Source organism: Alosa alosa, chromosome 1, assembly GCF_017589495.1.
Source record: "Alosa alosa isolate M-15738 ecotype Scorff River chromosome 1, AALO_Geno_1.1, whole genome shotgun sequence".
Lineage (NCBI taxonomy): Eukaryota > Metazoa > Chordata > Actinopteri > Clupeiformes > Clupeidae > Alosa > Alosa alosa.
The window spans coordinates 14,023,042-14,038,026 of record NC_063189.1 but is presented as its reverse complement, the minus strand read 5'-3'; the positions used below and the strand labels follow the sequence as shown (position 1 = coordinate 14,038,026).

Genomic DNA, 14,985 nt, shown 5'->3' with positions numbered 1-14,985 from the left:
TCTTTTTAAAACCACTTTTAACACCAATCCACACACTACTCACGGTGGTGTACATTTAACACCTCTAAGTACTTTATTGAACAGGGATGTTTGCAAGTCTCATTTGTCCAAAACAACATAAAATATATCAATGTCACCCATGTCTGCATGACCAATACGGCTCTTCGATTGAGAATCGAGATGTGAAACTTTTCACAAAAGAACACAAGTGCTTGGGATGAGAGTCAATCTACAGCCCTGGAATTTAATTTTCCCCATTTCACTTTCCTTGTGTTCCATTGTTCCGTCTTAACTTAATACGCTTTTGATCACACGTGAGCCAAGTGATACTGCCATTGCCCAGGTGCAATATCAGACATCCAGATATGGGCAAGACTGTCATTTATTCTTTTAATAGCACTCTATTGTTCCACACTGAATTATTGTAACTCTGAGAAATTTAAAAAAAGGAAAACAAAAGGCAGAGACCACAAAGAAGGGGGTGGGGGTTGGGTCATAAAAACAATCCTCATTGTACTGTTGACAATTCGTGCGTATATGCGATAATGGGATATGTTATTACTAAGTGCAAGATAAATCCACAATATAACCTAGAAAATAAGCACTAGAAATGATCAACACAAAACTAATTCAAGGAGAAACTGAGTTGCTTTACCTTGGGATCTAGGTTTGGGAGGATACGTTCATGGTAGATGAGTACTTCAAAATATAAGTCCTTATCATTCACACACTCACTCAATACACACGTACACACACTCAAACACACAACCAATCCTGCACACAAGCGCACACACATCCACACAAGCACAAATATATATATACACACATTTCTTTTTCTGATAGTGGTCCTAAGGTTTCTATAAGACAACCATTACAACCTACAAGGACCAGCCTGAATTTACACTGGTCCATGGCTGCCTTTACAAGACCAGGGACACATCTCAACGATGGTCAGGGACAAGCACAAGTACTAAGACCACTGGTCCACACAACGACAAAACAAAGCTGTCAAAAAAGAAACAAGAAAAACAGTAGCATCTGCTTTCAATGGCAAGCGCTGAAAGAAAAAAAAAAAAAACTGACCAAACCCCACACGGCTGGATAACACCATGTCAGAGTTTTCAAAACTGTACACACAAGTATGCCTGGTCTTCTACAATTAAATGATTGGAAAATGGGAATGGAGGTCTTACTCCTGGAATATCACATCGCCCAACATTCCCCTATATAAGTTTAGCCCAATGGTGATCCCCGAAATCCTCTTAAAATTTTAAAATCATTGTGTGAGGGTGGCGAGGCCAAAATGCTCTAAGCATAGCAGGAGCCAGCAACACACTTCAACTGTTTTGGAAATGCATACATTCAAGCAGCAATAAAAAATAAAATCATGAAGAATGCACAATCTCTGGAAAAAAAAATACTGTATGAAACATCCCTGCTATCATGTTTCTAAATACAAAAACTCTACCAATAATTTGCTTCAGTGTAACAAGAGAAGTCCATTTTGCTCTTTTTTTAAATTTCCTTTTAAAAGGGGTAGAATTCAGTCCTCAGTGTTAATGGTATTTATGACAGTCTGTATCATGGTTAAAATCTTTTTTTTTCCCGTTCTCTTTTTTTTTTTTAAGAATTGAAGGATCCGTAAGCATGCAAGCCTCGTAGAGGAGGGCCCGGAGGGGCATCTTGGGTGGCTGGTATCAGTGCTGAGATTTAGGCCAGGGCTGGGAAGGCCTCTGGGTCATCCACGTTGGGAACAGACACGCCGCTCGCCTGTGGGCATCAAATGCAGAGAGACCACGTTAAAACACACCTTTAATCCAAGATGATGTGTCACTGAATATTATTATACGGTATTCTATATACCCAGATACATTTTGGAAAAGCCATGGGTCTCAAGATGGGTTCTAGCTGTGCCAAGCACACAAAATCAACAATGAGGCTACCACACACTAAATGGATGAAACAAGACTTCCAACTGATGTCACGGTATTACACCCATGTACAATTAATTAATCTAAGGGTGTTGTGCCAGCAATGGTATGGCAGAATCAGTTGGCATATCAAAGCCTTCCTGAATCCAGCAAGGAGAGGTCAATAACTTTCATGTTTATATTTCTTAGCAGACACTTTTGTCCAAAATGACATAATAACAATTAACATTACAGCATCATTAAAAGTAGTCCATCTATATTGCACAGATGTCATGCGACAGAGAATTGCACTGCTATTATTTAAATTTTGTAAAAAAAATAAGAATCCAACACATACTTTGTAATTGTTCCCCCGCCCACCTTCTCAGATCGACCTCCGCCACGGCTTGGCCGGTTGCCGCCACCGCCGCCTCCCCCCCCCTCCTCCTCCTCCTCCTCCACGGCCCCCCCTGCCTCCACGGGAGCCCCCACGGCCACGCCCAGGGCGGCCCAGGTCTCCAAAGTTGATCTCCAGCTGAGAGGTGATGTCATTGGCTGGCTTGCGGAAGTGATGCTCTCCTGCTCCATCGTCAGCACCCTGAGAACCAAGACAAAAAACATGGGCCATTGAGGGTGGCAATGGCTAACTTGCACAGGTCTATTGACATTAACCACAGGGAGCGGTTTATTGTTTTCATTTAACCGAGCAACAGTAACAACACCGTTATGACCGTTAATTCAAGTTAACCATCATGGATCAATGTCCCATGCAGCAGTATTAATGGGTCACTGAAACATTATTCACACAGTGGAATATCACAGAGAGACTGTAGCAGCTGACGTGGCCCTCACCTTCTGGTATGCCTCGGCTTCAGCTTCTCCAGAGTCAATCAAACCACCACCAGCTTTCTGCATTACATCAAGAGAGTAAATGATTGCAATGATTCATACACCTTAATATTTATTTCAAGGACCTTATGAGATGAGCTAAGATAAGCTTACAGAAGAAATGTGTCACACCCCGTTAGTGTAAACTACACAGCCAATACACAGACTTGGTGTAAAGCTACTACTGCTCTCCCACAGATTAACAACTGACACATGAAAATGTTAACCATAAACCTGACTTGTGTCCAATCAGAGCCGTATATATAGAGTTTGGTAGCCTGGGTGCCATTCCGAACTTAGTCCCGCCCACAACATTTGAGGTCAGGACGTTCGGTCTGGCATTGCTCCATTGTGGAGCAAGTATGCTCGCCCTAAATCGGGCGGACCAATCAAATCAGGCTTTACGATGATGGACAGGTGAGCAACAGCGCCTGGTCATCACGTCATCTAAGCACGCTTAGATTAGGCTTATGTTTGAAACAAAAACATGTCCAAAGTGTGTCTAGCGCCCATTATTGTGAGAGAAGAGAACACGCTCTTACCACAGCGACATCCTCGCTCTTGGACTTGTGCAGCACGTATCCCTTCTTCCATTGGCCGTCGTTGCCTTCGTTGGGCTTGCGGATGTTGAACTCTACCTTGGTGCGCTCCTTGTTCTGCATAGCTTTCCATTCGTCCAGGGTCATTTCCTTGGGTCCCTCTTCCTTCACTTCCTCCGCTTCATTTTCCCTTCAGAAATAGATGAAAACACACAATGGCCAATGCTTAAACAGTCTCCTCCCCTCTTAACAACATTATTCACACTAATTTCTTCACAACCACAAGACAGACCCGCTGTGTGTCCAACCATACTGCTCGTATACATTGGGGTCAATGCGTTGGGGCATATTAGAGGCGCATACTCACTTGTTTTCAGAGTCAGCAGGCGCATGCTCCTCTCCTTCATGGGTTTCCTCATTGGTAGCCGTTGCATCCTGTTCACTACAACGCGAAACACAGCACACCATTCACGGCCGTGTCATTCTTTTCCACTAAAGCATTTCTTTGCTACTGGTTACACACTGAACATGCAAAACAAAATTGTAGACTTCACAACAGAGAAATAACAGTGTTACATGGCTGAAGATAGATCGGTATAGATGCTATAGGGAAGACTCGATTACTTTTACTGATGAAAGTCTTTGGAAGGGGAAATAGATGTGTGCAATAAACATACTTAGCTTCATCCTTCACATTGCCCCAGTTGTGCGATCCACTCCCACCACGCTTCTCCTCAGATTTCTGCCTGTTGGCATAAGGACAAAATGTTGCAGCTTACTTTGTAAACACATTTCTGCATCCATTCAAGCCTGAAAAAAACACACTGTAGTTAAGCAGGAAAGCAACACTCCTGAGACCTGAGACCAGACCTGAAGTCCCATCGATACATGTCACTTCCAACTAGGGGTGGGCAATATACCAAATATACTCGATATACTGCAGTTTGCTGTATCTGAAATACATTAAAGTGCTATATCACAAATATCGAGTATTTCACCGTCATCATTTGCTTGCTTTAGCATTTCGTGTCCCATCTCTCCAGTTGCCTTCTCTCCCTCCCTTCCAGTAACAACGCACATCACACACACTCACCAACCAATCTTGAACAGTCTATTCAGAAGAGGGGGTGACGTCTAGGTGCAGACGAGTAGTAAACTTCCAGTTCAACAACGGCGGTAGCATTACTGTATATGTAGCATAGGCTAGTGTTGTTCAACAATGAGCTAGGTTGGTAGAAGATGGAAGCAGTTCCAAATTGTTCCGAAATTAAGCTAACAACGATATCCGTGCATTAAGGCAGAAGGGCTACTGTCTATGTGCACGGCTGACTTTCAAAACGACAGCGCTAATGCACACATCTCACTCCCCACACATGCTTTCCTCATGCTAAATGTTCGTGTATGCTTCCTCCAGTTTAATTTTTAAATGAAACCGATGAGATCTGCGGGCAGATTAGGCTACTGTCTATGAGTGCATCTGACTCAAACCTGTCTCAAAACTAAAAAACACAACCGTGTCTTATTTATCAACCAATAACCAACCGACTAATTAAGAAATGCACCACACGGTACCTTACCTTCTATCCGATGTAAGCCATCATCATTCATATGGAGACATATAAGTGACAGATTGAAACAAACTAAATGTATTTGGAAAGTTCACTAAAGCCATGAAGCCATGCAAAAAGAGAAGTGATTGAACAGTTTTTCCTGAAGAGTAAACAGACAGAGAGGCCTTTCAAAGAAGCAGGGGGCAGAAGAGCCAAATAACAGGCCCTGATGAATGCTTTGCAAAAATAAATTAATTGACATACCCTATTTAGGTGTGTTGACATTTTGCCTGCACACTTTTCCCTATGATAAATTACTACTGGCAAGAATTCAAAACTACTTTCACCCCTGCATTCACATGCAAATATAAAATGACATGCCAATATAAAATAAAAACCACCTGTGAATAACCAAGAATGTTTTAATGCAGATATTATGTTCAGGGATGGGACTGGTATGATTTTTGCAAAGTAAGCACATAATGTATCGGAACTCCCCCTATTTCCACCGGTCCCGTATTTCCACCGTCTTGCGTGTATGTGTCACTTAATATCCATTTCTATACAATCCAAGACAGCGGACTCCTAAAGAAACGCAACCACCCACAACATAGGTGTATCTAAATTAGCTATGTACCAAAAATGACATTTTACCGTGACTCGAAGAGCTGTAAACAGTGTTATAAGGCTGCGTGTACACAACCGCTTGGAGCTCCAGTGGAATTTGAATTTCATGACGAGAATTCTCGGTCTAACAGTTCATGTGCCGTTGAAATGGTGTAAATAGGCGACCCATCAGGCCAGCACTATAACTCCGAGCGTGGTAAACCAAATCGGATATTTCAGGCAGTAAATGCACCGGTTAAGAACCAAACCAGATTTTGTTCAAATCTACACACCTATGGCTACTGCAAAATGTAAGGTTCATTTAGTAAATGTTATTTTAAAGTGTTCTAAAACATCGTTGTTTTAGAATTTCTGAACAAAAGTGGTGATAATTGGGGGTGTTACGATAATAATGTAATTTATGTAAGCACATAATGTAATCTAAAAACTGCTGCCCTGAAAACAATGCAACAAATCTGGTAGCTAGTATTCTGTCTATAATGGGGTGGAATGGAAAAGTGACCCTAAACTTTAGTCTGGTAGTGTAACCCCAGCGATCATCCATAACTTACGTTTTGTCACTGCTACTGTGTCGGTCAAATTCGCGTTTGCCACGTGAGTCAAAGCCATCACCCCTTCCCATTCCACGTCCTCGGCCGCGCCCCCCGCGTCCACCGCCACGTCCACGTGGAGGCCTGTCTGCAGAGGGTCTACAGAAGGGGAAGGGTTACAGTTATGAGTGCATTACAGAAAGAAATGTCCCATAAATGTCTTGGGTAGTGGTCATTTATCTAGGCACACACAACTTGTACCCATGCTACTATTTCATATTGATTTAAATTAAATATTTGTCTGTCTATATCACGCCACGTGGCATTTCTACATAATTTTGCAGATTTGTAAATGGCTCCCTTTCTATGCAGGTGCAATGCCACATGACTGAAAACAGCGTGTATAACACTCCATCCAATATGTTTTGTAGAAAACAATACTTACTTGTCCCCTGGGAATTCGCCTCCTTCTGGCTTGTCTTCAGCTGGTTTGTCAAAGCGTCGCTCACGTGGGGGTCGTCTGTCTGGCCTTCTGTCACCTTGACGACCCTCCCCCTGACCTCCCTGCTGCTGGGAACCAGCCTGTCCTTGCTGCTCTTGCCTCCTACCAACTCTCCTCATGCCTAAAAATAGATCACAACCCCAAATAACTCCAGATCACAAACGCAAGGTATGTGGAATGCATTCCAAACGTGTTTTAGCGTTTGGTAAATCATATGTAAATAATATCCAATTACTAAGTTTCTCAACTCAATATTGGATATTCTCAATAATATCCAATTACTAAGATCTCTCAAATTTAGCATTGTTCACCGAGACAAACCCACAGGGGAAGAGCACAATATTTTCAGTTAAGTTATTTTGAAAACCTGTGTTGTCATCTGACAGACATAGGATTGACAAAAGTTACGCAGAGCTAGGAAATGAGCCAGCACCACACACACGGCAGACCAGACTTAACGCCTCTTGAAACAGGTATATCAAACTTGCATTTCAACTCGAAAGGAATGTATCGTGCTTATTACAACAACAACTACACACACACACAAAACAAGCTAACGTTAGTGTGCGACCATTATAACATTAAGACTGGACTGTTGCTTTAGATGCCTCGATCACTTCCAAAGCAACACAGCTTGCGAACCTGGTAGCCTGAAACTCGAAACAAAATACGGGCTACATTATCTTGGGCGTGATGATGTATCGCTGGCTACTTGGCTCGCTTGCGTACTGGCTAACGTTAGCTAGGTGTCTATCCAACTAAAACATCCTGCTTGACAGTTATAGCTAGTTTGGTAGCAGCTAATGTTAGCTAGCTATCAAAGCAGTCGAGTCAACACACTGCGTGTAAACATGCATTGACGCACATATCCAGCATCACTTGTCAAATCACCAGTCTTTGCCATTCTAGTAGACTGTTGAAAGGGAGGGAGTCGACAGTATAGGAAATAATTACTTCAAGTAAAACTATATTGAGATGTCCTCTAACTTGTTCATAACATCAGACAGGAACCATGTTGACCTCATGATATTTTTTTCACTGTGGATTCATCCACGTTTTAAGCTTAGCTGCAGAAGTATTTCAAAACAGACACTTACCCTCCTTCTTTAAAGGTACTGGAGCCTGCAAGTCCTCCTTCTTATCGAGCAAAGGGTTCTTCCTATCTTTTTGTGACTCTTTCTTGGGTTGCTTGGCAGCTTGCGCCGCGGTCTTCGTAGAACCAGAGGCGGCCCCATCTTTTTTCTTGTTCTCTGCAGCTTTGAGTATTTCAAACGGGTCCGATTCATCATCCAATAGTTGGTCGAACCGATTGGTTACGACGCAACCAAAGCCTTCTTGCAGATGTCCGGGCATGATGGCGCCCCTTCAACGGGATTCTCCTCCGATTCTACGAGGCTTGATGCGAATACTTCGGGGTAAAGCTGCCACAAGATGGCCAGGGAAGACACCTCCTTCTCTTCCGGTACGCTCAACATCCGGGACGTTGGCTTTGGCGCCATGTGGGGTGTGTAGTTCCAGAGAATTTGTCAATTCAAACAGGTTAGACAAATTTATTTTACCTTTAAGTCCAGTTTTATTTAAGTTTTTTTGTCTCAACATGAAAATTATATACGTCTTGTACAGTTTTGAGACTTTCAAGAAATGGTGAGACTCATCTGTTCACCTTGCACAGCAGCCTAATTATATATCTTTTATGGTTTGTAGTCTAGCCTGTATAGCCTAGTCTATTTTTTGTTCAAATTAAAATTCATATTATTCATAGTTGATATTTGATGTTATTATTTATATTGTTGGTAATATTGTTATGATGCGTGTAGGCTCATTATTTTAACCAAGTAGGCCTAGCCTGGCTTTAGACAAAGGGTCTGCCAAATACAGGCCTATAGCCTATGCAAATTGGATGTAATTCGAATGAATTGCAATTACTGAAACAGCTTACATTCCGTGATGCCGCTCGGTCTAAAACCTTGCAGTTTGTGGACTGAATTACTAACAAATTAGCAGCTCTTTCGCAAATGGTTCAGCAAATTGATCCCATGCAAATAGCTTAATCTAAACGAAAATATACCCTAAGTGCCTTCAAAAATATGGAGCGCGTGGATGGGTTAATTGAATGTAGTCAGGCTTGTAGCCGTCTCAACTCTTATCCAGTCTATTTTTGAGTGTCTTTCTCATCTCTGTTTAGCTGGGAGGGGGTGCTAAAGCTGAGGACATGCTTGCATTACAGTGCTACCCATTTCAGTAGCGCGGTTATATCTTCGATTCGCCCTGAATTTGTAAGCGGTGGGAGCGGCCACTTTAAAACAAGATAACTGCAGTTTTGACCTTGCATACAAACGCGATAATCAAATGTGACTACCGATATCATATTGGCGAGCTGCAGACACCCAGGAACTTTATGAAGATTACAATAATATCATGCTATTTGCCAACCCACTGGTCACGCAGTGTCGGATATTTATTGTGCTGGTTCTCTGTTGGAGAGGCGCTCCATCCCCAGCGCTTTCCGCGGGGTGCCCTGAGCGGTGCGTGTGCGACGAACAACTCGTTGTCCAGTGTTCGGGACAGCGACTATCTACCTTCCCAACCAACCTGCCCCTTGCCACGCGGCAGCTAATTATTTCCAACAATAATATGGATGAGCTGCCAGCCCTGCAGCTAAATTATTTATCCGATTTGGTGTACTTGGACTGCAGCAGCAACTCAATCCGAGAAATATCTGAGTCCACCTTTGGAAATCTCCGCAAGCTTGTCTACCTGGATTTGTCTTACAACATGTTTGTAAAGATTGAGGACCAGACATTTGGCCCCTTGGCAAGTTTGGTGATGTTAAGGTTAACGGACAATCCTTTGCTTTCAGAGATACACCCATCGGCATTCGTAGAGAACGTTGCGCTTCAAGTGCTTGACCTCAGTCGAAATAATTTGACCATGCATAATGTTACGTCGCTGATAACTCTACCTGCTCTACGATCGCTCGGTTTAAGCGGGAACCCATGGAACTGCGCGTGCGAGATTGAGGACCTTTGCTTGTGGATGCAAAAAGACACCTTTAGATTCCAAGGTATGCTTGTCTGTAAGTGGATGTCAGAAATGTTGGCAGGTAGCCTACATTTGTCCTCGTTAGGCTACCCAGATTAAACATAGCTATAAATCAATTTTGTTGTGTGTTTCAGAGAAGGCTATTGGTTGAATCTGACCCCATATGAGCATCAGTATAGATAGGCTAGAACTTCAGCAGTTTGTTTGCCTGAAGTTTTTTGCAAGAACTCTTAATTATTCACCAGGATCTCAGTTTCAGAATGTGTAATTCAATATGCCTAGGGTTGGGGTAGTGTCACCCAATTCCCCTAGACTGTCAAATGTTGCTCAAAGAGAAGAAGCCTCAAGTTAATGCCTCTCCTATTTTCTTTCCCAAGAAAAACAAATACATCCAAAACACCATAACATCAAGCCCCCTCCCCCATTTGTGAACTGATTCCCTAATGTGCTGGCCTAGTTGAAGTGTCTAGTTGTGCTGGCTGTTTCTATTTGAAAGGACACAGAAAGAGAAAGTAATATGCGGTAGATGATATCATGCCAGATTGTCATTCATGTCTTTTGGCTCCTATGTTGGGAAATAATATCCCAGACAATCCAAAGAGAAAATGAGAGCAAAGGAACCTAGCCCCTTTTCAGCACTGAAGATTAACATATCATTATGTAAGCAGAGGCTGAAAATAGCTGTTTTTGACGGGGACGGTTTGAAGTCAGCTGTAAGGCGGTTGAGTTTAGCAGAGGTACTTAGCACACGATGGGCTATAAAGAAGATTACAGTTCACATTTTTCTGAGTTTTTTTTATTTTTTATTACAGAATACTTAATGTAAGCATGCAAATGGAAGGCTTATGAAAAGCAATATTATGACATTATCATAAAAATTGATTTGCACCTCAGCAGTTGGCTCTCAAGCATATACTTTCCCAGTGAGGTATAGACACATGAATAATCTTCTATCAGACAGAAACACAGAGCATTTCAGATGAGAGGGGTGTATGACTAATTATTATCATATCAGTTAGGTTATCATGCTAAACAACAAGTCTCCTTACTCCTTATTTAAACTGATGTGCAGTTGAAGTCTTGATGTAGATCATGTTTAGTTTCCTGAATCAGATCACTGAAAGTATTGAAAGAGCAGGAAATATTTTAAGAGGCACCTTTAAAACTATGCAGCCTACCGCACTCCAATTCCTGCTTATAAATTCCACAGAATGTCCAAAATTAGTGCCACAACATATGTTCTCAATCCACACTCATCCTCATATGCAGTGGCACAAATATGTGTACTACTTCAGTGAGCCAAATCTGCAACAACAAGTATTCCTCGTGGCACCCAAATGTGTGTGTGTGTGTCCGCATTGCCACTTTGACATTACACACTGCTAATATGTCTATTTTACGTGTGTGTGTGTGTGTGTGTGTGTGTGTGTGTGTGTGTGAATGTAAAACGTCTGCACACAAAAGGCTGCTCCCAAACTGATTTAATGCACAGATGCACATGCCCACAATTAGTTCTCATATGGGCTCGGTTGACAGTTGCAGCACCCCTTATGGATGGAATTTCATGTAATTTGACCTTGTGACCAATATACCTCAAAGAAATATGTAATCTTGGGCGCAATAGTTTTAGGAAATCCTTCTTTCCGAACTTTCATTTGCTTTTGGTCTCCGCAGCTTTTAGAGGGGCCCCTAATCCTTATCAGCCTACTGGGGCTACATGCTAGGGCTGGGCGATAAAACGATAGCGATATGTATCGCAATAGACAATCTATCAATAAAAAATATGTTCGATAGAACATTCGACACACACCTTCCGCCTTACGTTGTCCATAAATAAATAGGCGAAATATATCTTGCATTGTAGCTAGTACGTGCAACTCCACCAGAGTAGGCGATAGAAGTACCTCAACACAGACTCTCAATGAGTCCTTGCCCCGTGCACACACTCTCTCTCTCTCTCTCTCTCTCTCTCTCTCTCTCTCTCTCTCTCCCCTGTCAACAGGCGCATCCCTCCTCATGCACATGTAATCCAAACATGCAAGACGACTGGCTAAATTGCTATTAAATCTGGTTGGCATCATTAGCACGCTGCACGAATTTGTTCAAAAATTTTGCATTCAAATTGACCGCTAAGTTCTAATCATCTCAATCCCGATGCAAATGGAAAAGTATTTTCCAAGACTCAAACGGGCTTGTCCCAAGGAGAAAAAGTATTCATTTGAAACTTAAAGGAGAATTCCGGTGTGATTTTGACCTAAAGTGTGTTGAAACATGATGCGGAGTGTGAATGTACTGTATGTCTCATAGCTCATCTCGGCTTGTCCCCTGCACTCAGAAATCTGGCGCTAGTTAGCCAATGCTACCAACAGTTTTTCGTTGGGGGTGCCTCGGGCATCGGCCTAGCCATGCAAATAAATCACGAGTACGAACGAACAGGTATGATAAGGGATCAGATTCCAAAAATAATTCAGTGGAAATGCATGGATTCAGTTGCTTCCAGTAGCAGCAACTGAATCCATGCATTTCCACTGAATTATTTTTGGAATCTGATCCCTTATCACATAGGTTCTCAAAGTGCGGCCCAGGGGCCAGTGGCGGCCTGCGGAAACATTTCTGGCGGCCCATGATGACATCTGTAAAACTGTACAACTGTACCGTGTGCTTTGAAAAGAATGAATCTCCGTTTAGTGGTGTTTAGTGGCCGTCAGGTTTTCCTGTGGTGCTTTGGTAGCTGGAATTGGCCCTGAATAAGGCCTATGCTGATAAGAAGCAAGGCACTTTGTTCTAAATAAGTTTGTACTTGAAATGGACTGCAACCAGAACTGTTATATCCCAAATGTGTCTGTTGAGGGTAGAGAACCCCAGGGATTGTGTGTGCATTGCAATGTTTCTTAGGATTTTCACAAGTTTTGCCAGGTTTAGCCTCAGTTATGAATTAAAATGTGTTTAATGCAATAAATATAAACTGTAGAGATGCAACCTGGTCATTAAAAATTATTACAAATGGAATGTTTTTTCCATTTTTTTTTCTTCCCTTTGGCGGCCCTCAGTTCAATCTTGGGTTCCTGAATTGGCCCTCACCAATCAAAACTTTGAGAACCCCTGCCTTATTATACCTGTTCATTCGTACTCGTCGCTCGACTTATCGTGACTAAATTCAAGATGGCGTTGAACGGTAAAATTCCTTAAAGTACTGTCTGTATAAATCATCTTGTAAATAAACTACCAGTGCTTTTTCAAAGTTATTAATGTCTTGTTTTAAATGGCAAGGCCCTCGGAAGTCTACCAATGAAGTATGGAGCTACTTTGAGCCTCGTAAATTGTGTAAAACAGTGATTTATTTGCATGGCTAGGCCGATGCCCGAGGCACCCAAACTAAAAAACTGTTGGTAGCATTGGCTAACTAGCGCCAGATTTCTGAGTGCAGGGGACAAGCCGAGGTGAGCTATGAGACATACGTTCACACTCGGTATCATGTTTCAACACACTTTAGGTCAATATCACACCGGAATTCTCCTTTAAACACACGTGGGGAAACTGAACAGTCTAACCAGTAAACTATGATAAACTAGCAAATTTCCAAGAATAAAATATTTCCAGGCTTCAACCAGTGCTGCTTTTCATTCAGACTTATGTGCACATTTATTTATTTGAGCGTTTTTCATGATTGTGTTGCTATTTCTTTTCCCTGTTTGCTTTGATTGATAACTGAGGTGATTAAAATCAGAGGAAGGTTAAAGGACAAGTTCACTATTTTACACTTAAAGCCCTGTTTTCAGATAGTTTATGATTAAATAGAACGTTTAAGATTGAAAGTTGGACACATGCTGCTGTCCTGAGAATTTTCGGTTTCTGTGGTAGCACCCCCCACCTCCACAACGGCTGCATAGGTACACTGGAACAATCCTTCCTAAAACGCATTAAACTTTCGTTTACAAAGACGTGAAACTCACCGAGTGGTCAGGGGTGTTCACTGATGTGGTCACACAAAAATCGCTGCAAAAGATGGTTTCCAACAGGTGTTTTACCATTCGTTGTAAAACTGTGGAGCTATTTTTCCAAACGCCTCACACCCGTACATTCTTCCGTTGAGAGCTTGAATAATACACTCCAGCCCAGTTAGTGGCGATAATGCAGCTTACACCGTACACTTGCCAATTACAACCAAACCACTGGCATTTCATTGAATACATAGAAGAAGCAGAAGATCGCTCTTGAAGTATTTTGCAACAGACAGCTAAAAATGGGGCGATTTTGTGCAGTTCCGAATTGCGGGAAAATTCGTGGCAAAAAAAAGTTGTCACAGACTTCCTTTCAACGATCCAGAAAGGCTAAAGTTGTGGCTGGGGTTGGATGTGAGCACACCTGTTGAGGATCTGCAGAAAGGGGATCACCGTGTCTCTGCGGTCTGCATTTTACTGAACTTCGCTGGAGGCTACCACAGAAACCGAAAATTCTCAGGACGGCAGCATGTGTCCAAATTTCAATCTTAAACGTTCTATTTAATCATAAACTATCTGAAAACAGGGCTTTAAGTGTAAAATACCGAACTTGTCCTTTAAGTTTAAAATAGTCTTTAAATTGAACTTTTTTTTCCCTTCTGGTCCTTATCAAAAAAAAAAATCAATAATTATCGATATCGACTGATATGAAATGCTTATATCGTGATACAGTTTTCAGCCATATCGCCCAGCCAGTTGCATGTGCCCCAGTGTTTCAGTTTCCCGGGAATCACCAACCAAAAACTGGCGGGATGAAAAACATTTCTCACAAAACATGATCGTGATGCACTAGTGGCAGTCATAATAAAGAAAATATTAAATCAATTCCAGACCATAAATAGTAAAGCCTGAATGGCTAATTGTGAGTGCATTGCTAATTGTGCACTAATTTGAGCTGAAGGATTTTTGCTCCTGAATGTTAATTTGGTTCTCCCGTTTTTGACTGTGTGCTTTTCTTCCAGATGAGGGACAGACGGTGTGTGAGGGCCCTCCGGACTTGCGGGGCCTCCGTCTGGCAGAGCTGGGTCTTCATCTGCGGACGCAGTGCCACCCAAGTTTGGGTCACCAGGACTATCTGTTCTTCATAGCTATTGGGTTTGTCATTTTTGCAGCCGGCACTGTACTGGCCTGGCTAACGGGAGTGGTGATGGTGCTTTTCGAGCGTTATGTGAAAAGGGAAAACGGCGAGCTTGATTCAGAGAGGGAAGAGGTGAAAGAGGAAGCAGGAGGATGACCAGAACTTGTGGGAAATCTAAATTAACTATGCAAGACCATCATGAAATTAGTTTTTCTCAGTCGTTTGGTGCTTTTCTCAGATCAGAATGAAAATTCTCATAACTATTAGTTCAAACTCCACAACATTTAGTCATTTGTGCACATCATAGTAGCAATTTCT

The 14,985-nt window shown here is 42.2% G+C and overlaps 2 protein-coding genes across 4 annotated transcripts; one reads left to right on the top strand and one right to left on the bottom strand.

Annotated features, from left to right (window-relative positions):
* Window positions 1-50: 50 nt before the first annotated feature.
* Window positions 51-8,044, bottom strand: LOC125294514 (plasminogen activator inhibitor 1 RNA-binding protein-like). 3 transcript variants are annotated; one of them, XM_048243343.1, is made up of 9 exons: window positions 7,644-8,044; window positions 6,490-6,667; window positions 6,066-6,203; window positions 4,015-4,083; window positions 3,705-3,779; window positions 3,341-3,530; window positions 2,763-2,819; window positions 2,269-2,508; window positions 51-1,770 (listed from the first exon to the last, which is right to left on the bottom strand). In XM_048243343.1, exons 1-8 carry the CDS (start codon window positions 7,897-7,899, stop codon window positions 2,296-2,298), a joined length of 1,176 nt encoding a protein of 391 aa, XP_048099300.1. In that variant the 5' UTR covers window positions 7,900-8,044; the 3' UTR covers window positions 51-1,770; window positions 2,269-2,295. The 3 variants fall into 3 exon arrangements, with proteins under 3 accessions (XP_048099300.1, XP_048099308.1, XP_048099317.1); XM_048243351.1 differs by having other exon boundaries at window positions 2,292-2,508; XM_048243360.1 differs by having other exon boundaries at window positions 3,341-3,527; window positions 7,644-8,030.
* Window positions 8,045-8,113: 69 nt separating this feature from the next.
* Window positions 8,114-14,965, top strand: LOC125294533 (leucine-rich repeat-containing protein 52-like). The gene is made up of 2 exons (XM_048243367.1): window positions 8,114-9,610; window positions 14,552-14,965. Exons 1-2 carry the CDS (start codon window positions 8,965-8,967, stop codon window positions 14,821-14,823), a joined length of 918 nt encoding a protein of 305 aa, XP_048099324.1. The 5' UTR covers window positions 8,114-8,964; the 3' UTR covers window positions 14,824-14,965.
* The last annotated feature ends 20 nt before the right edge of the window (window positions 14,966-14,985 follow it).

Excerpts from the sequence above, each read along its gene's own strand:
- LOC125294514 (XM_048243343.1), bottom strand. The coding sequence starts at position 7,899 with ATGCCCGGACATCTGCAAGAAGGCTTTGGTTGCGTCGTAACCAATCGG. Across the intron at positions 2,820-3,340 it reads AGAGCGAGGATGTCGCTGTG|AAAGCTGGTGGTGGTTTGAT; the intron begins GTAAGAGCGTGT and ends GATGTAATGCAG. Across the intron at positions 2,509-2,762 it reads AAGCCGAGGCATACCAGAAG|GGTGCTGACGATGGAGCAGG; the intron begins GTGAGGGCCACG and ends CTTGGTTCTCAG.
- LOC125294533 (XM_048243367.1), top strand. The coding sequence starts at position 8,965 with ATGCTATTTGCCAACCCACTGGTCACGCAGTGTCGGATATTTATTGTG. Across the intron at positions 9,611-14,551 it reads AGACACCTTTAGATTCCAAG|ATGAGGGACAGACGGTGTGT; the intron begins GTATGCTTGTCT and ends CTTTTCTTCCAG.